This window comes from Cetorhinus maximus, chromosome 13 (genome assembly GCF_964194155.1).
Source record: "Cetorhinus maximus chromosome 13, sCetMax3.hap1.1, whole genome shotgun sequence".
NCBI lineage: Eukaryota > Metazoa > Chordata > Chondrichthyes > Lamniformes > Cetorhinidae > Cetorhinus > Cetorhinus maximus.
The window spans coordinates 32,598,092-32,622,495 of record NC_135891.1 but is presented as its reverse complement, the minus strand read 5'-3'; the positions used below and the strand labels follow the sequence as shown (position 1 = coordinate 32,622,495).

General features: G+C 42.8%; 1 protein-coding gene across 3 annotated transcripts in view; it reads left to right on the top strand.

The window, feature by feature from the left end:
- The first annotated feature begins 13,116 nt into the window (after nt 1–13,116).
- The window catches only part of LOC144688527 (uridine-cytidine kinase-like 1), a 125,055-nt gene continuing 113,767 nt past the window's right edge, over nt 13,117–24,404 (top strand). Inside the window, exon 1 of one of the 3 annotated variants that reach the window (XM_078555213.1) lies at nt 13,117–13,316. In XM_078555213.1, coding sequence (XP_078411339.1) covers nt 13,243–13,316 — 74 coding nt within the window. In that variant the 5' untranslated portion in view covers nt 13,117–13,242. The remainder of the gene's footprint in view (nt 13,317–24,404) is intronic. The other 2 variants (XM_078555212.1, XM_078555214.1) reach the window with 2 other exon arrangements.

Sequence of the window (24,404 nt, the reverse complement as noted above, 5' to 3'; positions counted from 1 at the left end):
TAGGTTAAGTGGCCCAGAGCTTTGAAGAACCCTTAGAGATAAACAGGTCAGAGTGGACTCGCCATAGCGGGAAAGATAATTTTGAATTTTTTTCTTGCAATACTTTCTTGGGAATGTAAGTCAATGGACATAAAAGCTGCATTTCTGCAGGAGATCAGCTCCAGAGGGAAATGTTTCTCTAGCCTCCCAAGGAGACGCCAGATGTCGAAGGAAGATTTGGAAGTTAAGTAAGTGTGTCTATGGTTTGAATGATGCTTCCAGAGTACGGTAGTTTTCAGTTTGATCAGTTTTGTTTAAGTTGGATTGTCTCCAGCTGAAGGAAGATCCTGCCATGTTTTATTGGTATGGCCGGAAACCCTCAGGCATCTTTATAATTCATATTGATGACTTCTTATGAGGTGGTGCTAACGAGTTCCAAAACAATATTTTTGACAGGATTAGAACAAAATTCAAGCTTGGGAGTCAGGATTCTGGGGCCTTTAAATGTATTGTGTTGGAAATAACTATGGGGCTGATCTTCTTTAGAAAGTGTTAACCCTATCACAGTCAAACGTGCCAGGTCCTCACAAAAAAAGGATGCAGATGCTTCCAAAGCTGAGATGGAGCAGCTGTGAAGTCTAATTGGACAATTGAGTTGGCTGAGCACATAGACAAGGCTGGAAGCAAGTTTTGATGTCTTAGAACCTGAATATTGTAATGAAACGTCCCAAGGTCAAGGACATTTTACCGGTAAACAAAACATAAAAGAAAATTAAAGATGGAGAAGTGTGTGCTGAAATTTCCATTTTTGGGTGACTCTAAGGGTATAAAATTGATTGCTCTTAGTAATGCCTCTCATGTAAACCTTTATGATGGGTTCTTGGGCGCAGCCATTTTTATAATATTTCTTATAGGAGAAAGTGGGAAATGTTGTCCCTTGACTTGGGAAGCCAAGAAAATAAAGGGGAATAGTAAAAAGTACCCTGGCTGCTGAAACTCTTGCACCTGTCAAGGCAGTTGACATGGCATTCTTTGTTTAAAAAAAATAGGGGAAATTCTGTATCATGGAGATGCCAAAGAAACCGTACCAATGGAATGTTATATAGATAACTGTTTCCTTTGGGATAATGTACATTCCACAAAGTGTGTGAATGAGAAGAGGTTAAGAATTAAGAAGGCTAATGGAATGCTATCCTTTATTATGAGAGGGATTGAGCCTAAAAGTAAGGATGTTAGGCTTCAGTTATACAGGGCATTGGTGAGACCGCACCTTTGGTCTCCTTATTTAAGGAAGGATGTAAATGCGTTGGAGGCGGTTCAAAGGAGGTTTACTAGATTGATACCTGGAAGGAATGGGTTGTCTTATGAGGAGAGTTTGGACAGACTGGGCTTGTTTCCACTAGAGTTTAGAAGAGTGAGGGGTGATTTGATTGAAGTATACCAGATCCTGAATGGCCTGGACAAGGTAGACGTCGAAAGGATGTTTCCTCTTGTGGGTGAGTCCAGAACTAGGGGGCACTGTTTTAAAATTAGGGGTCGCTCTTTTAGGACAGAGATGAGGAGAAATTTTTTCTCTGAGGGCTATGTGACTTTGGAACTCTCTGCCTCAGAGTGGTGGAGGTGGGTCATTGAATATTTTTAAGGCAGAGGTAGGTTCTTATTAGGCAAGGGAATCAAAGATTATTGGGGTTAGATGGGAACTTGGAAATTGAAACACAAGAAGATCAGCCATGATCTTATTGAATGGCAGAGCAGGCTCGAGGGGCCGAATGGTCTACTCCTGTTCCTATTTCTCATGTTGTAATTGATATCGTGAGTCTGAAACAAATGTTGGAGAAAAAGGAAATCTTCAAATTCAAATGGATAGATACAAGCCATCAATTGTCTGGTTGTTTTACCAAAAGGAACGTTTCCGTTGAGAAGTTATTGGGAGTTTTAGAAGAAGAATAAGTCATGATGTGAGTCTCAATAGTATACGATTTATTTTTCTTTCTTCAGTGTTTTTGAAATTACATCTGTAAATATGTACTTGTTTTTTATCTTTTAAGAAAGGAGTCTGTTAATATTGCAATCCTGTCACAATGAAGTGCATGGTCTAGTTGCAAGCGAGAGCAGCTGTTACTAATAGGGGAAAGGTTGGGGCATTATTCTTAACTATATATAAGAACATAAGAACTAGGAGCAGGAGTAGGCAATTCAGTCCCTCGAGCCTGCCCCGCCATTCAATATGGCTGATTTCATTTCGGCCTCAACACCAATTTCCTGCCCACTCCCCATAACCTTTCAACCCGTTACTAATTAAAAATCTGTCTATCTCCTCCTTAAATTTATTCAGCATCCGCTGCTCTCTGAGGTAGTGAAGTCCATAGGTTCATGACCCTTTGAGAATAGTAATTCCTCCTCACATAAATGGTTTCCACCTGTGGAGGGGGAAGGAAAAGAGATACATACTTGTGTTTCTGGATTTTGTGAATAAACCTATGTTAAAGAAAGCCTAGCTCCAGATTCCTCCTTTACTCAGTGAATGAACAATGAATTAGAACAATGTAATCAGCAAATAGCCCTTGTCTCTCGGTTGCCAGTTTGTCGTAGTGGCTCAAATGCAGCTGGCACAGTGAACTGCCACAGAACAAAGGTAAAACAAAAACAGAATTACCTGGAAAAACTCAGCAGGTCTGGCAGCATCGGCGGAGAAGAAATCAGTTAACGTTTCGAGTCTTCATGACCCTTCGGCAGAACTGAAGTATAGTTAGGAGAAAGATGAAATATAAGCTGGTCTAAGGTGGGGGGGGTGGGGGGAGAGAGAAGTTGAGGATGTGGTGATTGTGGAGATAAGCAAGCAGTGATAGGAGCAGATAATCAAAAGATGTCACAGACAAAAGGATCAAAGAGGTGTTGAAGGTGGTGATATTGTCTAAGAAAAGTGCTAATTAAGAATGGAAGACAGGATACTCAAGGTACAGCTCTAGTGGGGGTGGGGTGGAAAGACTAACAAAGTTTTAGTTTTAGATTTAAAAATAATGGAAATAGGTGGGAAAAGAAGAATCTATATAAATTATTGAAAAAAAAGGGAGGGGGGAGAAACGGGGTGGGGATGGGGGGAGGGGGAGTTTAAGATCTAAAATTGTTGAATTCAATATTCAGCCCGGAAGGCTGTAAAGTGCCTAGTCGGAAGATGAGGTGCTGTTCCTCCAGTTTACGTTGGGCTTCACTGGAAGAATGCAGCAAGCCAAGGACAGACATGTGGGCAAGAGAACAGGGTGGAGTGTTAAAATGGCAAGCGACAGGGAGGTTTGGGTCTTTCTTGCGGACAGACCGCAGGTGTTCTGCAAAGCAGTCGCCCAGTTTGCGTTTGGTCTCTCCAATGTAGAGGAGACCGCATTGGTAGCAACGAATGCAGTAGACTAAGTTAGGGGAAATGCAAGTGAAATGCTGCTTCACTTGAAATGAGTGTTTGGGCCCTTGGACGGTGAGGAGAGAGGAAGTGAAGGGGCAGGTGTTGCATCTTCTGCGTGGGCTTGGGGAGGTGCCATAGGTGAGGGTTGAGGAGTAGGGGGTGATGGAGGAGTGGACCAGGGTGTCCCGGAGGGAATGATCCCTACGGAATGCCGTCAGGGGAGGTGAAGGGAAGATGTGTTTGGTGGTGACATCATGCTGGAGTTGGCGGAAATGGCGGAGGATGATCCTTTGAATGCGGAGGCTGGTGGGGTGATAAGTGAGGACAAGGGGGACCCTATCATGTTTCTGGGGAGGAGGAGAAGACGTGAGGGAGGATGCGCGGGATATGGGCCGGACACGGTTGAGGGCCCTGTCAACGACCGTGGGTGGAAAACCTCGGTTAAGGAAGAAGGAGGACATGTCAGAGGAGCTGTTTTTGAAGGTAGCATCATCAGAACAGATGCGACGGAGGCGAAGGAACTGAGAGAATGGGATGGAGTCCTTACAGGAAGCGGGGTGTGAGGAGCTGTAGTCGAGGTAGCTGTGGGAGTCGGTAGGCTTGTAATGGATATTGGTGGACAGTCTATCATCAGAAATTGAGAGAGAGAGGCCAAGGAAGGGAAGAGAAGTGTCAGAGATGGACCATGTGAAAATGATGGAGGGGTGGAGATTGGAAGCAAAATTAATAAATTTTTCCAGGTCCCGACGAGAGCATGAAGCAGCACCGAAGTAATCATCGATGTACCGGAGAAAGAGTTGTGGGAGGGGGCCGGAGTAGGACTGGAACAAGGAATGTTCCACATACCCCATAAAGAGACAAGCATAGCTGGGGCCCATGCGGGTACCCATAGCCACACCTTTTATTTGGAGGAAGTGAGAGGAGTTAAAGGAGAAATTGTTCAGTGTGAGAACAAGTTCAGCCAGACGGAGGAGAGTAGTGGTGGATGGGGATTGTTCGGGCCTCTGTTCAAGGAAGAAGCTAAGGGCCCTCAGACCATCCTGGTGGGGGGTGGAGGTGTAGAGGGATTGGACATCCATGGTGAAGAGGAAGCGGTTGGGGCCAGGGAACTGGAAATTGTTGATGTGACATAAGGTGTCAGAGTTGCCCTCAAAGATGGACATGTAGTCAATGGCACCCTGCATCATGGGGAAACATGCAATCCTAGTGTTGCTGCATGCTTGCTCTGCCTGCTTCTCTCTAGCAAATGGGAATGAAATGTTGTTACCTCTCATTGAATAGACAGCCTTTGTGACTTTCATTATACAATGAAATACAAACTGTGAAGTGTTGCAAATATCTCTAGCTCCATCCTAAAAGAAGCCAGACACACAAAAGTCCATCACTACGTTCTACTTCACAGTCACTGGCAATGCACTCCTTGCTATGCTCTGAGGTTGCAGTTGTGGCTGTGACAGGTGGCAGATTTCCAGTGAGGACATCCTTACTGAACCATGGAAGTTTCACACATTGTTCCTCACTGATGTTCAGGCTGAAGAGTTGCTCCCTGAATACTTCTGGGTGGATCTGCCCTCCTGCTGAGAACACTTCTCCCATCCTCCTCATCACTCTTCCAGAGCTTGTCCTGTTTGCATTGTTGGCCAGGGGCTGCACCCGAACTGCCAGACACAGGCAAAAGCAACTTTTGACCTGAAGTAACCTGAGTCCAGTTGCTGGCCTGACTTTTGAAACCTGACTCCAGTCATTGGGTCCGAACTGGCTGGAACCAGTTCTAAAGTAGCTGACTGTCTTGAAGACAAAGGAAATGTGATGAATCCTTATTTAGAAAAGGGGGAAACGAGGTGATCCTGCAAGTCTTGGAACAGAGCCAGTGGAGAAGCTGCCACAGATCAGGCAAGCAGGCCTAAACCAATGGGAAGAGAGACAGCACAGCTTTAAGAGATACGATTCAGTATAATACTGAAAGGATTTCAGGCGTGGGGCAGCGAGACTCCAGAGACCAACCATCGCAGAAGCAGAAGTACCTACGTCAGCAACGTAGAGACACAAGAGAGGGAGAACGGAACACCTGGCCAGCGTCAGCTCTCCTTTTTCGGGTATTAGCTTTTATATTCTGTGACCACTCAGGGAGTGTCAGAGAAACCTAGTGGGTGTGCGTTTAGACCCTAGTTTTGGGTATAAAACTGTATAATCTGCTGTAAACTGCATGTCTATATTTAACCAGACGTATAAGCTATATGTAGATGATCTAACAACGTGAATAAAGCGAATTTAGAGTTAAGCAAGAATTGACTCTTCTCCTCTGTGTACTAAGCCAATAACCGTTACCGGTGACCTCTGGCAACAGCATGGTCTCTGTTCATTCTCCAAGTCATGCTCTATTCCGAGGGAAATCCCTAATAGTGCACCCATGTCTGGGAACAACTGGTTTGTGCAGAAAGTTTGAACTCAACAAAAGCTCCTTCAGCACTTGCCACACCACTCCCAGTAGACTTCTGCAGCTTGAAACAATTATTGAAAATACCAAACACTTGGAGAATCATAGGCACAACCAGAAGAAATCAACCAGCAACTAACTGTAAGTGGTGATCCTTTTAAATTGTGCTGATAGGAGGGGTCCTTATTGCTGCTGAACACGTGTTCAGCTATGAGTTAAGAAAGCATATTGGATGGATCGTCGGACACACTGCATTGCACACTGATTGACATCACGATCTTCCTGCTCTGCATGCATCTTGCAGCTGTTCACAGCACGTGCACTAACTTCCTCATTTTGACGTCTGGCACAATTTGCGTATGCCACAGAAGCCGTTTTGATCTCTACCGTGAGTCTGCCCACTTCATCAGTCTACGTGCGTCTGAAGTCTGCTGCTATCTTTTCCAGATCCTCCTCACATCCATATATGTGTTATGGAATCGCAAAATGGTTACATCACAGAATGAGGCTATTCAGCCTATTGTGTCCATGCCAGCTTTCTGCAAGAGCAACTGAGCTAGTCTGACTCCTCCAACTTTTCTCCATAGTGCTGAAAATCATTTTCTCTTCAGAAAGTTAACCAATTCCTTTTTGAAAACAATGTTAGAATTTGTCTCTGCCACACTCCCAGGCAGCACATTCTAACCACTTGCTACACAAAAAAAAAATTGCATGTCGCCTTTGGTTATTTTGCCATTCACCTCAAGTTGGTGTTCTCTGGTTTCTTGACACTTCTCCAATGGGAACACTTTCTCCCTCTCTACTCTGTCCAGATCCTTCGTGATTTTGAACACCTCTATCAAATCTCTCTCAACCTTCCCTTAAAGGAGAATATTCCCAGCTTCTCCAATCTACCCATGTAACTGAAGTCTCTATTCCCTTAAATCATTCTCCTGAATCTTTTCTGCACCCTCTCTAATGCCTTCACATTCTTCCTAAAGCAGAGAATTGGACGCAATTCTCCAATGGAGGCCAAGCCTGTGTCTTATAAATGGTCCCCATAACTTCCTTTTTTTTGTACTCTTTGCCAGTATTTATAAAACCAGATATAGATGGATGTATATTTTACACATAGATTAAAAATAGTTAATAAGCAATTGTGGATAACATCAAGGATTGTTATTTTTAGATATCTTAACAGGCACTAAAGTTTAAAACGTCAAAATCTCACTTAGAATTAATTGTGGGCAATCTGCAAGTAATTTTCTATATAGTTTATTTTGTTGCTAACTCAGTAATTATGAAATCTGAAAAATGTGCACAGCCTGTATTTTGTACTTCCAGAGCTCCTTTGTTCTGATCTATGATGTCTGGAAAGAAGGGTCCTTCTCATTTTCATTTCCTGAAAAGCGGATGGCCAGACTGAAGTTGAAAGGGGAGAATCAATCTCCATTCCACATGTTTTTTGGGGCAAAGAATTGCATTGTGGGGCCCAGAAGGGCACCAGCTGCTATACTGGAAGAGGGCAACACCGCTGCTCACCTTAAATCACTATTATGCCCCTTAAATATGCTAATCATGTGCTTATTATGCCTGTTTAGGACACCACCACCAGAGTTGGCATAAACCATGAGTATGTTCCTTAAAGGGATTGCTGGAGGCCACCATGAAAAAGATCAGTAACTTTTTTTAAACTCATATTTATGTAGAACCAGGAGGAGAAGGAAAAAAATACATTTATTTAGCATTTTTTGTGACCTCACGAAATTCCAAAGTGCTTTATTGCCAATTAAGTACCTATCAAGTGCTTGTGTTGTAATGTAGGAAATGTGGCAGCCAATTTGTACATAGCAAGGTCCCACAACATCAATCAAATAACTATCCAGGTGATCTGTTTTAGACATTAATTTGAGGGATAAATATTGGCCAGGACACTAGGGGAATTCCCCTATGGTTCTTCAAAATATGCCACAGAGTTAATTCAGCCAAGGGGGCATACGAGACACATGACAGCTAAAAGACAGAACTTCCAAAAGACTCTTAGTACTGCACTGGAGTATTGTCCAGATTTTGTGCTCAAGTCTTTGGAGTGGGACTTGAACACACAATCTCCTGACTTGACAGCCATACTATGGGTTGCTGCCAGACTGGGCCCATCCCCTCATGTTAGCCTCCCCACCTTCAGGATGTTTTTGTTGGCCAGCTCAATCTCAGAGGCAGTTGATTGTCTTGAGGATGCAACTGGCAAGCTGCATCAGAGCAACCGGTTGGCATCTGCAGCTCACTGGATTTATGGAAGCAAGGCCCAAGATGCAATTTTCGATAGCTTCAGGTCAGTATTCCAGGTGCAATGCCTGTTTTGCATTGGTTTCCTACATGAATTTCACATGCATTATCCTGCGCAAATGATCACAGACAACTGGAATTTGCAATTCACAAATACCTAACTGCTGTATGCAGGAACATAAAGGGTTATATGTGTCCTAATTTACAACCTGGACTGTAGGGAATCCAGTCAAATGGAAAAAAAAACCTCACAGATCTCTCCTGTTGTTGCCTCTTACTCATTGGGGAAATGATCTGATGTTTGCTCTTGCAAACGGTGCATCAAGATTCTTCTCAACTCATTTATAGATTACAGACTATGCTTCATCTCTAGTCTAGAATGAGCCAGAGAAGGCGGGGTGATGATAATATCCTATGGTTAAGTGGAGAAAAGAAATATGATATAGTCCTTTATCTAGTGGGTAAGAGGAGTCTAGTACTTGAAAGTTGATTTTCTAGTTTCAGTCATTTATGGAGGAAGTGTTTGCATAAGGCAAAAATATTATGAGCACACAGTTGTGTTGCACTTTCTTCTAAGCAGCTGCACAATGCTGATTGTGAAATTTAGCAAACCAATTAGTACAGACTGTTGATTATCATAATTCAGTGCCTTGATAAACAAGAAATAAATGACCAGATCCTATAAGAAACAAATTGGTTGTCACCACAAATATCTAAATCCGAATCTTCAGATATCATTGGTGGCTGTGCTGTTGGAAAATGGGCTTCAGGAAGTCAATTGACACTTCACCCCTTTTCCCAAACTCTGAAATGATTGAGGTGATAACCCTTATTGGTAACAGTGGTTATATCTTATTCAGTACTAATAAGACTTAATACATGCTAATACCTGATTAGTAGTATCAAAGTGCAGCAGTATTATCATTATGCTTTGGGTAGAAGTGTGATCTCCATGCACATACTCCCTGGTCTGCCCCAGATGCCATGGCACCAGTCAATGCATATGTAAAACCTCCACAAATCTCTGTGCCATTTTTAAACAGCAAAGTCTATGGAGACTAATTTAATCCAACCATTGCCTAGCTATCATTCAAACGGATCAATGACAAAACTTGTCACTGAACACTTTGTGTCTGCCCAAGCTATGTAAAACTTTCAAGATCAATACCAAGTAGTGAAAACATGGTGACCTCGACACCCAGCTATCTTGTGTAGGATTCAAGGCACTATTGTTTTCTCCGTCCACTGGGAGCTGTTTATCTTCTTATTCCCACTCAACAAGTCGTTCTCAACCTTGATAGATTTCCATTGAAGTCTGTCTTTTATCCATTTGGTAAATAAAGGCCAAAACCATATTTCTCTCCAAGTCACCTCTCAACTGCTTTTACCCAGGGTGTATTCCACTTACATGGGTGAATGCAGCTCCAACAACACTCAAGAAGCTTGACACCATCGTGGACAAAGCAGTCCACTTGATTGGCACCCCATCCAACAGCTTAAATATTTGCTCCCTCCACCACCAACACACAGTGGCAGCAGTGTGTACCATCTACTAGATGCACTGCACCAACTCACCAAGGCTCCTTTGACAGTACCTTTCAAACCCACGACCTCTACCACCTAGAAGGACATGGGCAGAAGATGCATGGGAACACAGCCAGCTTCAAGTTCCCCTCCAAGCCATACACCATCCTGACTTGGAACTATATCACCGTTACTTCACTATCACTGGGTCAAAATCCTGGAACTCCCTTCCTAACAGCACTGTGGGTGTACCTACACTAGACTTCAGTGGTTCAAGAAGATGGCTCACCACCACCTTCTCAAGGGCAATTAGGGATAGGCAACAAATGCTGGCCTGACAAGTGGCGGCAACATCCCATGAGCGAATACATTTTTTAAAAAGTGCTCAGTGTAACAATGAAATTAATTAAGTGTACAAACAGGCATTTTATTTAAGTTAGTTTTCATTAATTAGCAAGAATACCTGATGTAGGGATTTCCAAGGATTAGTATTATAATTATTATAAGTTGCCCAGGCCCCAAGCTCTGGATTTCCCTCCCTGCACCCTTCTGCCTCTCCAACTCACTTGTCTCCTTTAAGACTCTTTCACCCAAACTTTTGGTCATCTGACCTGATATCTCCTTATGTTGCTTGGTGTCATATTTTGTTTTTTAATGCTCCTATGATGTGCCTTGGGATGTTTCATTATATAAAAGGTGCGAAATGTATATATGTGTTTTTGTAAACCAAAAAGTTCAATTTCCACCTTACCACCCTGCAAGTACTTTGCCTCTCCTTCCAACTTCTTTACAAATGACTCATTCTGTTTAAACTTCACCTCAGGTGCTGACTTCCCCTTCTCTCCACACCACAGTGTAAGGTTCAGGTTTGAAGTTCACCATCAGTTTATTTTCAATGCCTGCACCAGAAGTTGACTGCTAGCCTTAACTACAACCAGGGTTGTCCATCCACCTATGCCTTCCCGTCAATTTTTTACTTCCTCACTCCAAATATTAACAATACTGGAGCCAAACCCATCTTTGCCTGCACGGTATTCCAATATACTGTAAGGGAATGTTACAATCTCCTGCTTGCATTTTTTCCTTTCTGCCTTAGCAGCTTGTAACACTGTTCATAGTGTCCTGCTTTGTTGCTCTACTTCACCATTAACTTGTGATCATATGGAATCATTGTTTAATATTTCATTCTATTTTCCTCTAAAAATAAACTGTTGATTCAGTATTTGCTATAGAGTTACAGGTGAAGACGTTATTGTTTAAAGGGCTGTTTTGTGCTTGCAGGACTTCTCGCTCTACCAGCAAAGAGTTTTTGCTACGGAGGAGAAAAATCATCAGGGGATCAGGCTGAAACCTGTTGGGTGTTTCCTTTCCATTAGTTTGCATGCATTCCAAAAAGTTTGTGAACCACAACAACACAACCCTGGCACAAAATGATGTCCAGTAGAACTGTCAATGAGCAAGACAGGCCGAGCACTAACATGCAGGGGCACCAGTGCAATAATGTTTACAAACTGTGGAGAAAATGTTGTGATCAACTGTCACATGATCAAATGTCAGGTGGTCAACCCTCCAGGCACCCTGGAAATCCTTCATCCAGCATCTTGATTGCACAAAGCCCTTGAGAGAAGATAATGTGGTCCACTCTCATGACCAAATGATCCATTGCACATGGTCCCTCCTTCATAAGAAAATACAGTGGGTGGGGTCCAGACTGCAGATAATTTTTTCAATTTCACATTGGCAAAGGATTCCCTTTCTACTTGTTGTGGGGACCAAGCTACTTGCATTGCCTGTGAGGCATACTCAGAAAAAAGAAATTTCTTCTATCTCCCCACTGTCTTAGGGACAGTTTTAAATTGATCACTGCTCTTCACTGATTTCTCAGTCAAACAAAATAATGTTTCCTTGTTCACCTTCTCAAAAGCCACGGGATTGGATTTTGCTACAGCAGGGAATCTAACAGCAGCTGCTGTTAGTTAGAAATGCCCCTGCAACCTCCAATTCAAAACAATATTGCCCACAAAGTTGCTGAAAGTGTCAACCTATAATAGCACAGTGAGGGGAATAGGGCAGCCAACAGGGTATCTCCTTAATCAGTCAGAATTGAGGTTTGAGGAAGAGGCTAAATTTAATGTCAAATCATGAACAGGAACAGAAATAACAAAGGAATGTAAGGTTTGATTGAAAGAAAAAAAGGGACAGAAAGGAAAAGTAAGAAATAAACATTTTATATGTAAAATTTGAGGTTGTTAAATCTTCCTGAAAAATTCAAAACCTGAAGGAATGAGATTCCACTCATGTAAGAGTTAATTTTCAGTTAAAGAGGTTGATTGTCAGTAACTGATATCTATCTTATAGTTAAAAATGTATTCACCCTGCTAATTCCTCCTCCTTCAGGTAACATGTCCTAAGAGGGCGCTGGCGACCATAGACTTCTATTGGATTGGTCCATGATTACATTTGGCAAAGTGCTGCATTGGTTTGCCGTTGCCTTCTGCAATACAGCTGACCAGGAAACTCCCCCGTTCTTACTGCCTGCCATCAGGCATACTGAAAGGATTTACGGGTTGACAGTCAACCTGTTTGGCCACATTATGCACCTTCCAAGGTCATTAAGTTAAACTTGGAGCTTCTGGCCCAGAGGTAGGGACCCTATCACGGCGCCACAAGACCTCCTACCCGTCTAATTACTAACCTTAAATCTCTGCAGCATGTTTAGTTTTTACCCACTACACAGATACAGCAACTTCGTACCATTCAATGTGTGTCAAAGATGAGGCAGACAGTGAAAAGGTGTATTTGCAAAGCTGATGGTGGAATAGTGCAACCTGGGTTGCAACTTTTCAATTCTTGCATTTAACCACGCACTTTTCGTTGTCTGAATTTGCTCTATCATTTACACATATATAGCAGTGAGTACCATTCGCCTCATCATTACTTTGACATCAAATTCTGACCTGTCTTAATTTTCAAACCTGCTACCAAATCAACTGGTTGTTTCATTTGGAAGTCGTCCCATTATGTCAAGTCTCTCTGGAAAAGGTTTATCACTGGCATTATTCCATCAGATTTCACTTGCATCCAAATTTCTGGAATGCACCTACCCAAATTTGCACCTAGATCCGTGAATGTTTATACAAAGAAGTTGACCCCCAAACTCCAGTGCAATTAGCATATCTTTTCGAGCCAGATTAGCAGTGGTGGTTAGACATGTAAAACAGATACACCACCAGACAAAAGTCAGGCCCATTTTTGTAGCGTGCTCAGCTTGTAGATGTTACTAAAAATAATCTTTCACTAATGACAACTGGTGGATCACAATGAGGAAGATGAAGTAGTCCAAAGATAGGCTATTTCAGTTCTTCCCCGCACCGCTCTACACTTTGAAAAGCAGATTTTGATCTCCGGATACAATATTTTGGTTTAACATTTTACAAGCGGAGAGGAGGGGGGGGGGGTGGTTTCACACTGTTGTATGTTTACTTAGCGTTGCTATTTCAAAAAAGAGTCCAGTTGGCGCATAGCCTTTAGGGAGTTGTAGTTTTTTCCGTCGCTGCTCCCGGGCTGCGCCAACGGGCACCGCCTGCCCACCGAACTACACAACCCAAAGCGCCCGACTACCCCGGTGCAGCGAAGAACAATGGCTGAAACTGAGCAGGGGAGTGCTGCCAATGATACCCAGAGTGACGAGACCATAGCCGCCAGATCCGACAGGTAAGCGTGCAGAAAAGGGTGAGTCAGGAGGAGTCCATCTTCTGGCAGCACTGTGTGAGCTGGGATCTTTCACTGTCGTAACAGCTGTGAAACCTCCGGAAGCTTAGGGCAGAGTATGTCCCTGTATACCGCAGTCCTGAGAGTTTTTGAACAAAAAATGTTAGCAACATTGACACTGTATCACTTCACTCTGATACTTGGCAAAATGTTACATTGCTTCCTTTTCGTACGTTGTTAGTTACTGTATTTGTAACATTTAAAGTAAGTGGTTAAAAGTTGTCAAAAGTTTCTGCTTTTTGTATGACAGCTGCTTTAACCACTTTGGCTGCCTGAGGGACAATTTGCCATTACTATTTTGGGGATGGGGAAGGGAAGTGGTCTTTTTACCTTTTTGTTAGTTGATTAAATTTCTCTTTGAAAAGTGATTTGATCCAGAAAATAAGTTAACAGGGAAGAAGAGGGTGGCATATATTCTAAGTTTCAATACCGTACAGTTTATATGGAGAGCTATATTTAGTTTGCATTCTGGTGCTACATATATTGAATGTACTTGTAAGTTCAGTCATGCAGAGGTATATTCCTGTAAAAAATATTTGAGGATTTGAGAAGCAAGCAATACATGGTACTAAAATCAACAGCACGTTTTAATATTGTTTAAACTGTTGTAAACTTGGGGGCTTGGATAAAGAAATGGCTAAATATTCAAATGAGGGAATAAAGAACCATTTGGCCTATCAAAGCTCACACTTATAGATTTTGTTAAATGTTAGTTTTACTTTAGCCAAACCTTTGCATCAGGTTTGAAAAGGCAAATGATAGACTTCATGATAGCCTAGGCACATGACTTAAACATCTTGACTATGTCTTTCACGTTTCATTACATACATCATCTGTGTTATATGACAGTGAGAATAAGAGTCTGTTAAAAAAAAATTCCAATCATATCCTGCTGGTTTATTCTGACCTTGAGAGTAGATGCGAATTTACAAGCTATTGCAAATCCATATAAACTTCTCCAGCAACTGAAATGATCTTTAATTTGACCTCCATTTACAATAATTAACCCATAATTCACCCAAGGCTTTGCCTATTTACAAAATTAAACCTTGTAGCTGTAAAGAGACAGGTCGTACTACATTATAGTTTGAACCAATGTATATACTTGGTACAATGGCCTGGATTTTGCAGTCTGGCAAAGGGGCAGTAATTGCCAGGGACCTCGATAAAAGCTGCCTACAAACATTTAGCAGTCCCAGGGCATCGATTTCCTCTATTCTGACCTGTCTTTCAATCTGGCGCCATCTATAGGGGATCTGTGGCCTCCAACAACAGTGAATCACCAAGGCAACCTGATCAGCCAATCAGATTGAAGAATTCTCCCAGGTAGCAAACCACGAAATAAAAATCAGAAATTATAATTCACTTCTTAATCATTTTACAGGACGCAAAATAAAGATTGGGACATACATATTAAGTCAGAAGCTGAAATATCATGAATAAACTTTTAAAAAAGCATTTTAAAATAATTGCAATTATTTTAAGACATCATCCCGATTTTAAGTGTTATTGTAGGGGAATGATACTCTACATTTGTAAAATTAGATGGTCAGGGGTAGAGAGGTGGTTCAGAGATGCTTATGACTTAGTACATCATTAAAACCCAGTTATGTCTCATCCAGTGGGCTTAGCACTTCCATTCCTTTTACAGAGTACAGGTGTAGTGCATAAAAAGCTAAAGTTTATGCCAAATTAGTGATTCTGTCTTGATGGCACCTGCAAAAACTACAACAGTGTGCCCATTAGTAATAGGGTATCTCTGACAACAAACTCCAGACTTCTGCATTTAATTGCACATCCACAAGTGCCAGACTGTGCTGTCAGGTTTACACAGAAATGATGGCAAGTGCTGACAGTTTTGCCATCATTACAACCACACATTCTGAGTCAATATTCCTGTTGTTTTAGAACGGTGTATTCTCTGATTCACTGTGAGCAACACCATGGGAAATTTGCTGATATTAACAAGTAAATATGGGGCTGATGATACACAGGTTTTAGACTAGCAATAATAAATATATCATTGGGAAAATGCTAGAATCCATTTTTAAGGAGGTAGTAGCAGAAAATCATTTGAAAATCATAATGCAATGAGGCAGAGTCAGGGTGGTTTTTTGAAAGGGAAATTGCATTTGACAATATTCTTAGAGTTATTTGAAAATGTAACAAGCAGGATGGATAAAGGGGAACCAGTAGATGTAGTGTATCTGGATTTCTAAAAGGAAGTCAATAAGGTGCCACAGAAAAGATTACTGCACAAGATAAGAGCTCATGCTATTGGTGTTGATATATTAGCATGGATAGAGGATTGGCTAACTAACATGAAATAGAGTCAGGGTAAATGGATCATTTTCAGGTTGGCAGAGGGATGCCATGGTTCTGCACTGTTAATTTAGGGAGAGGCACTGTTACTTTTGTACTGTTCATTTAGGGAGGGGCACTGTTAATTCTGCACTGTGTTAATTTAGGGAAGGTCATTGTTAATTCTGCACTCTGTTAATTTAGGGAGAGGCACTGTTAATTCTGTACTGTGTTAATTTAGGGAGGGGCACCGTTAATTCTGCACTGTTAATTTGGTAGAGGCATGCCTCAACTATTTAGAATCTGGATCAATGAATTGAATGAAGGGACTGACTGTATTGTAGCTGAATTTGTTGATGATACAAAGTTAGGTAGGAGTGCAAGTTTTGAGGGTGATCCGAAGAGTCTGCAAAGAGATACAGGGTGGAATTTTACGCTGGTGGGATTTTATGGCCCTGACAAAGTTAATGGACTTTTGAATGGCTCGCTGTGTTATACGGCCCGGTCCCCGTTTTGACAGGGCTATAAAATTCCACCCATAGATAGGTTGGTTAAGTGAGTGGGCAAAACATTGGCAGATGAAGAATGGAGTATAATGTTGGAAAATGTGAGGTTGTTCACTTTGGCAGGAAGAATAGAAAAGCAAAATATTATTTAAATGGAGAGAGACTACAGAATGCTGCAGTACAAAGGGATCTGGGTGTCATTGTACAATAATCACAAAAAGTTAGCCTTCCGGTACAGCAGGCAAATGGAATGTTGGCCTTTATTGCAAGGGGGATGGAATATAAATGTAGGGAAGTCTCGCTACAACTGTGCCGGGCATTGGTGAGTGCTGTGTACAGTTTTGGTCTCTTTACTTAAGGAGGGATATACTTGTATTGGGAGCAGTTCAGGGAAAGTTCACTTGGCTGATTCCTGGGGTGAAGGGGTTGTTTTAAGAGGAAAGCAGGTTGGGCTTATTAGAAGAATAAGAGGTGACCTTTTTGAAAGATATACAGTTCTGAGGGGGCTTGATAGGGTAGATGCTGAGAGGATGCTTCCCCTTGTGGAGGAATATGAAACAAATGGACACAGTTTGAAAATAAGGGGTATCCCTTTCAAGATAAAGATGAGAGAAATTTCTTCTCTTTGGAATTCTCTTCCCTAGGGAGCAGTGGGGGCTGGGTCATTCAATATATTTAAGGCTGTGTTAGATTTTTAATTAACACGGGAGTCATGGGTTATGGGGAACAGGTAAGAAAATGGAGTTCAGGCCACAATCGGATCAGCCTTGATCTTACAGAATGGTGAAGCAGGATCGATAGGCTGAATGGCCTATTCCTGCTACTATTTCCTATGATCTCATTGGGCTCTCCTTTAAGCTAAATAAAACTAGCTTATTAAACTGGTGCGTTAGTTTTTAAAAATTCTTTAATGGGATTTAGGCTTCGCTGGCGAGGCCAACATTTATTGCCCATCCCTAATTGCCCTGGAGAAAGTGTTGGTGAGCCGTCTACTTGGGCCTCTACAGTCCATGTTGTAGGAATGCCCATAGCGCTGTTAGAAAGGGAGTTCCAGGATTTTGAACCAGCAATAGTGAAGGAATGGCAATATAGTTCCCAAGTCAGGCTGGTGTGTAGCTTGGAGGGGAACTTGCAGGTGGTAGTGGTGTTCCCATGCATCTGCTGCCCTTATCCTTCTAAGTGGTAAAGGTCACAAATTTGCTGTCGAAGGAGCCTTGGTGAGTTGCTGCAGTGCATCTTGTAGATGGTACACGCTGCTGCCACTGTGGTGGTGGTGGGAGTGGATGTTTAAGCTGGTGGATGGGGTGCCAATCAAGCGGGATGCTTTGTCCTGGACAATGTCGAGCTTCTTGGCGCAAATGTTACTTATCACTTATAAGGCCCAGTCTGAATGTTGTCCAGGTCTTGGTGCAGACGGGCACAGACTATTTCAGATTTTCTAGGTCTATAATTGTCTATTTTCTCCTTAATGTCCATTTCATTTGACATCAGCTGGAGGTTTCTCTTTCTGGAGTCTTCAACCCATGCTTTCCACTTGTTGACTTCAATAGATAGAAAATAGAGAAAGGCAGGCAAGCATAGGAGTGGAAACATCAAACTTAATGTAACTCAAATTTTAGGCATTTTGTCAATACTACGTCTCATTCCATACTAATGTGTATCAAGGCGTGCCCCTGAATTAATTTGCCTTCTGTTAATCAGTTATAGCATTTTTGCCTCTGAGTCAGAAGGTTGTGGCTTCAAGTCCCATTCAATGCCAAAAATACTCAATATGGTATTGAGGGAAAGCTGCACTGTCAGAGGCACAACCTACCCTGTCAGGATGTAAAAGACCCCATGAAGAAGAGTAGAGGAGTTATCCCCACTGTCCTGGTTCCTTATCCCTCAGCCAAATCACAAAAACAGATTATCTGGTCCTTATCACATTGCTGTTTGTAGAAGCCGACATTGTTCAAATTAGTTGCCATATTTCCTACATTACAGCAGCGACTACCTTCAAAGGTTCTTCAATGGCTGTAAAGGCCTTTGGGAGGACCTATGGTTGAGAAAGGTGCTGTATAAACGCAAGTCTTTCTTTTGAGGTTCAGGAAGCCTTTGAAAAGCTGCTGCATGAGAAACTATGCTCAGTAGGTTTCAAGGGTGAAGCAAAGACTATGAACAAATAACTGGCTAAAGAGAAGTAAGCAAGAAGCAGTGGGATGCATCTTTGGGCAACATTATGTCCTTCAATATACGAACATACGTACATATGAACATCCGAATTAGGAGCAGGAGTAGGCCACTCGGCCCCTTGAGTCTGCCCTGCCATTCAATAAGATCATGGCTGATCTAATTTTAACCACAGCTTCACATTCCTGCCTACCCCTGATAACCTTTCACCCCCTTGCTTATCAAGAATCTATCTACTTCCGCCTTAAAGATATTCAAAGACTCTGCCTCAATCACCTTTTGAAGAAAAGAATTCCAAAGTCTTACAATCCTCTGAGAGATTTTTTTTTTCTTCAACTCTGTCTTAAGTGGGTGACCCCTTATTTTTAAATAATCGCCCCTAGTTCTAGATTGTCCCACGAGAGGAAACATCTTTTCCACATCCACCTTGTCAAGTCCCGTCAGGACCTTATATGTTTCAATCAAGTCACCTCTTACTCTTCTAAACTCCAGTGGATACAAGCCTAGCCTGTCCAGCCTTTCCTCATAAGACAACCCACCCATTCCAGGTATTAATCTCGTAAACCTTCTCTGAACTGCTTCCAATGTATTTACATCTTTCCTTAAATAAGGAGACTAATACTGCACACACTACTCCAGGTGTGGTCTCATTAATGCCCTGTATAACTGAAGCATAACCTCCCTACTCTAGTTTTCAATTATGATAACATTCTATTAGCTTTGCTAATTACCTGCTGTACCTGCATACTACTTTTTGTGATTCATGCACTAGGCACCCAGATCCCTCTGCATCTCAGAGCTCTGGAATCCCTCACCATTTAGATAATAAGCTTTTTTATTCATCCTGCCAAAATGGACAATGTCACATTTTTCCACATTATGCGCTCTGTGCCAGGTCTTTGCCCACTCACCTAACCTATCTATATCCTTTTAAAACCTCCTTATGTCTTCTTCACAACATACTTTCCTTCCTAACTTTGTGTCATCAGTAAATTTAGCAACCATATCATCAGTCCCTTCATCCAAATCATTTATATAGATTGGAAAGAGTTGAGACCCCAGCACTGATCCTTGTGGCACACCACTCGTCACATCCTGCCAACGAGAAAATGATCCATTAATGCCTACTCTCTGTTTCCTCTTAGATAGCCAATCTTCTATCCATGCCATCATGTTACTCACTACATCCTGAGCTTTCATTTTCTGCAATTATCAAATGTCTTCTGAAAATCTAAGTACAGTACCTCCATCGGATCCCCATTATCCACAGCACCTGTTACTTCCTCAAAGAACTCCAATAAATTGATTTAAACATGATTTCGCTTTCACAAAATCTTGACTCTGCCTTATTACTTTGAATTTATCTAATTGCCCTGTTATAATGTCTTTACTAATAGCTTCTAACATTTTCTCTAGGACTGATGTTAAGCTAAATGGCGTGTAGTTTCCTGCTTTCTGTCTCCCTCCCCTTTTGAATAAAGGAGTTATACTGGCTATTTTTTAATGGAACCTTCCCCAAATCTGGTGAATTTTGGAAAATTAAAATCAATCCATCAACTGTCTCACTAGCCACTTCTTTTAAGACCCTAGGATAAAATTTATGAGGACCCAGGGACTTGTCAATCTGCAGTTCCAACAATTTTCTCAGTACCACTTCCCTGGTGATTGTGATTTTCTTGAGTTCCTCCATACTTTCCAATTCCTTATTTACAGCTATCTCTGGGATGTTATTCATATCCTCCATAGTGAAGACCGATGCAGAATACCAGTTTGCTTCATCTGCCATCTCCTTATTTTCCATTATTAACTCCCCAGACTCACTTTCTATAGGACCAACGCTCGCTTTGTTAACTTTTTTTAAAAAATCTATAGAAACTTTCTGACTATCTGTATTTATATTTCTAGCCAGCTTACTCTTGTACTCTACTTTTTCCCTTCTTATTAATCTTCTAGTCATTCTTTGTTCCTTTTTTATATTCTCTCCTATCTCTTGACCTGTCACTCATCTTTGCACAATTATATGCTTTTTCTTTAAATTTGATACCATCTTGAACTTCTTTAGTTAACCACAGATGGTGCAGATGGTGGGTTCTCCTCTTGGGAATTTTTCTTTCTCATTGGAATCTATCTGTTCTGTCTATTCTGAAATATCCCCTTAAATATCTGCTACAGCACCCGTATTGACCTATACCTTAACCTAATTTGCCAGTTCGCTTTCCCTAGCTTTGCTTTCATGTCCTCATAATTCATGCCCTCATAAGCAGTCAATGTCCAAATGCAGCAAGACCTGGACAATATCCAAGCTTGGACTGACAAGTGGCAAGTAAGTTTGTGCCAAAGAAGTGCCAGGCAATGACCATCTCCAATGAGAGAGAATCTAACCATCACCCCTTGAAGTCCAGTGGCATTACCATTACTGAAGCCCCCACTATCAGCATCCTCAGGGTTAGCATTGACCAGAAGCTGAACTGGACTAGCCACATAAATACTGTGGCTACAAGAGCAGGTCAGAGGCTAGGAATCCTACAGCATGACTTGCCAAAGTCTGTCCACCATCTACAAGGCACAAGTCAGGAGTGTGATGGAATACTCTCCACTTGCCTGGATGAGTACAGCTCCAACAACACTCAAGGGGTTTGACACCATCCAGGACAAAGCAGCCCACTTGATTGGCACCCCATCCATAAACATTCACTCCCTCCACCACCAAAGTACAATAGCAGCAATGTGTACCATCTACAAGATGCACTGCAGGAACTCACCAAGCCTCCTTAGACAGTCCCTTCCAAACCCACGACCATTACCATCTAGAAGAACAAGGGCAGCAGACACATGGGAATACACCACCTGGAAGTTCCCCTCCAAGCCACTCACCATCCTGACTTGGAAATATATCGACATTCCTTTGCTGTCGCTGGGTCAAAATCCTGAAACTCCCTCCCTAACAGCACTGTAGGCATACCTACACCACAAGGACTGTAGTGGTTCAAAAAGGCAGTTCAGCACCAACTTCTTGAGGGCAACCAGGGATGGGCAATAAATGCTGGCCTAGCCAGCAACGCCCACATCCCATTAATGAATTAAATAAAAACGTGATAATATATAATATTTTAAAGAGTACAAAAGAGTGTATCCTCTGACAAGCAATACTATGGATGAATTTTCCAGGTGTGATTGAAAAAAGTGTAAAGTTACCACTGCTCTGTGTGTTACTTAGCACAACCTAGAGGATGCCTGAATCTTCCATTCAATTAGATAGGAAAATTCAAGTCTGTTATGTTCAGTTAAATTATGGGAAAGTAATGCATCTAACATCAATGTCCAGTCAATGAGGCAAAGGCTGCAGAAGAGATATTTAATGGTTTTTGTACATGATTGGTGACACCTTAATACAAGAATCACAAGAGGCATGTGTTTGGGAAAGCACCTATGTAACTCTATAGAACTGGGTGGAGTACTATAGTCCAGTTAATCTGCAAAGGATTTGACCTTTTCTCATTGGGGTGTGCTACAATCTATTGATGGTACTGTATAAAATATAGACATGCCAACTAGAGAAACAAGATAATTTCTGCAGTTAGTTGGTATAGAGATACAAAAGCACATGTTACTGTTGATGAATGTTTGAAAGAAGCCATGAGTCAGTATGTTGGACAGGCTGTGTAGTGTGCTAATTTAAACCTTGTAAAAATGGCTGTGAAATGATCTGAAGGAATGTGTCAAGGTATTGAGTCAGCAAGCCTCCAAAAATCAATTAGTGATTTGAATGAAGTGGAAGATTAACCCACAGCAATGTGCTAGTTCTTGCTACCGTAGATCACGGCTAATAAGCTGGGCCTGGTGTATAAGAAGCGTGCCCACCCCGAACTGCCGTGAAATAGCGCGAGATGACATCGGGCGAGCGTCCCGATGTCATCCTGCACACAAACAATCTTCAGGTGGCAGATGTTGGAGCTACACCGCCAAAAATTAAAAGGCCATTAAAAAGGCAATCGTTCACGATTTTACGTTGCCCGTGCGATTTCATGCTCATCGCACGGGCAGGCGGGCAGCCCACTTTTAACAAAACCTCATCCAAGGGCGGGATAAAAAGGATCAGCAGCATTGCCATTGTGAGTAGTGAGTAGTTTGTGGCTGGCTGCTTATTTGAACTTGACAGCTTCATCTCTGATCTGAGCTTCAGTCTTAGCATTTCTAGGCTTCATGTCAAGACTCATTGGTGTCTCCAAGGCCCCCAGAGAATTTTGACTGTGTGGAACCTTCCAGGTATCAGACAATCTTCTGTTACTCTGGTAATGGGGATAGTGCTGTCCGCTGGGGGCACCTCCTCTGAGTGTGGAGAGAGGGGCAGAAGGGAGAGGAGGCCAGGTCTCCCAATGCAGCTTCCAGGGGAGTGACTTGTGGGAGGAGAGATGCAGGCACAAGAGGCACAGGGCCAGCAGGTAGTCCAAGGCGGAAGGAACCACAGAAGACGCCGCTATCCTCCTGCCAGGGTTACAGGCGGCGATGCAGCTACCTCAGCATCTCCGAGATGCAATGCTGAAGGAGGCTCCGCTTCTCCAGGAGACTGTGACCTCCGTTTGTTTAGATGATTGAGCCTGAGATCACCTCCAACTGTGTGGGTGGACACCCCAGGCCAATGGCTCTGAAGGTCACAGTGGCCCTCAACTTCTATGCCTCCGGCTCTTTCCAGGGGTCAGTGGGGATCTTTGTGGAGTTTCCCAATCAGCTGTCCACAGTTGGATCAAGCTGGTGACAGAAACCCTGTTCAGGCAGGTAATAACATTTATTCTCTTCAGTACAGACAAGGCCAGCCAGACTGAGCGAGCTAGATGATTTGCAGCATTTGCTGGTTTCCCCCGTGTCAAGGGTGTAATCCACTGCACACATGTGGTCATCAAGGCGCCAGTGGGTCAGCCGGGTGCCTTCGTCAGCAGGAAGGGATTCCATTCAATGAATGTGCAGGTAGTGTGACCACAAGACCACAAGATTCTGCAAGTCTGTGCAAAGTACCCTGGCAGCTCCCATGATGCTTACATCCGCAGACATTCACAGGTGCCAAGGCTGTTCACTTTTCCAGCCCGACTGGATGGATGGCTGCTGGGGTAACGAGGGCTATTTGTTGAAAAGGCAGCTTATGACGCCTCTCCGCCACCCAAGAACAGAGGCACAGCAGCCTTATAATAGGAGTCATGCCACGACAAAGGCAGTGATAGAGAGGACCAAAGGTCTTCTGAAGATGCGCTTCTGATGCCTGGACCATTTGGGGGGTGCACTACAATACCCCTCAGAGCGGGTGTCACTCTGGTTGCATGCTGCGCTCTCCACAATCTGGATCTGGCAAGGGGGAAGTCACTGGAGGATGAGGATCTTGAGGCAGCTTCACAGGCCACAGAGGATGAATCTAGTGGTAAATCAGAAGAGGAGCCCAGTGAGGACATGGAGGCAGAGCTCTATCCTTCAAGAAGGCAGGGACACCAGGGATGCCTTGATCCAATGCTCCTTCAGCTAGGCTGCCAAAGACCTGCTTCCATTTCATGCCAGGAGTCCCACCTCCATCGTGGATGTTTGAAATGACCCTTAACTTTGAACCCAAAGTCCACTCAGTGCCTGTGTAATAAAGTTTAAGGCCACTCACATCCAGCATTAGATACTGGCGTGCTCTGCACCTACAAAACAAGTGAAGCATACTCAGGCCATTTAGACAAAAGCAAAATTTATATCATGTTGGCACTCACATCAAATGAACATAACAATGTATGGTGTTAATGGTCACACCAGTAAACATTAACAAAACATGGCAGAACAGAAGATCACCCGTGAACAGTCCCTCTGTGCTCATGGTGCCTTAAACTGACATTTGAGAGTGCTACGTCTTGGTGCCTCCCCTCGCTGGCAGCGACATTGGAAGCAGCCTGCTGACTCTGCTGTCTTGTTGGCCTTAATGGCCTTGACGGTCGTCCTCTGGCCAGTGGAGCCTGTGCTGGCCCCGCCTGGGAGGGAGCGACCTGTGTCATGGCTGGCATCTCCCCAGTCACTGCAGCCTCAGCAGATG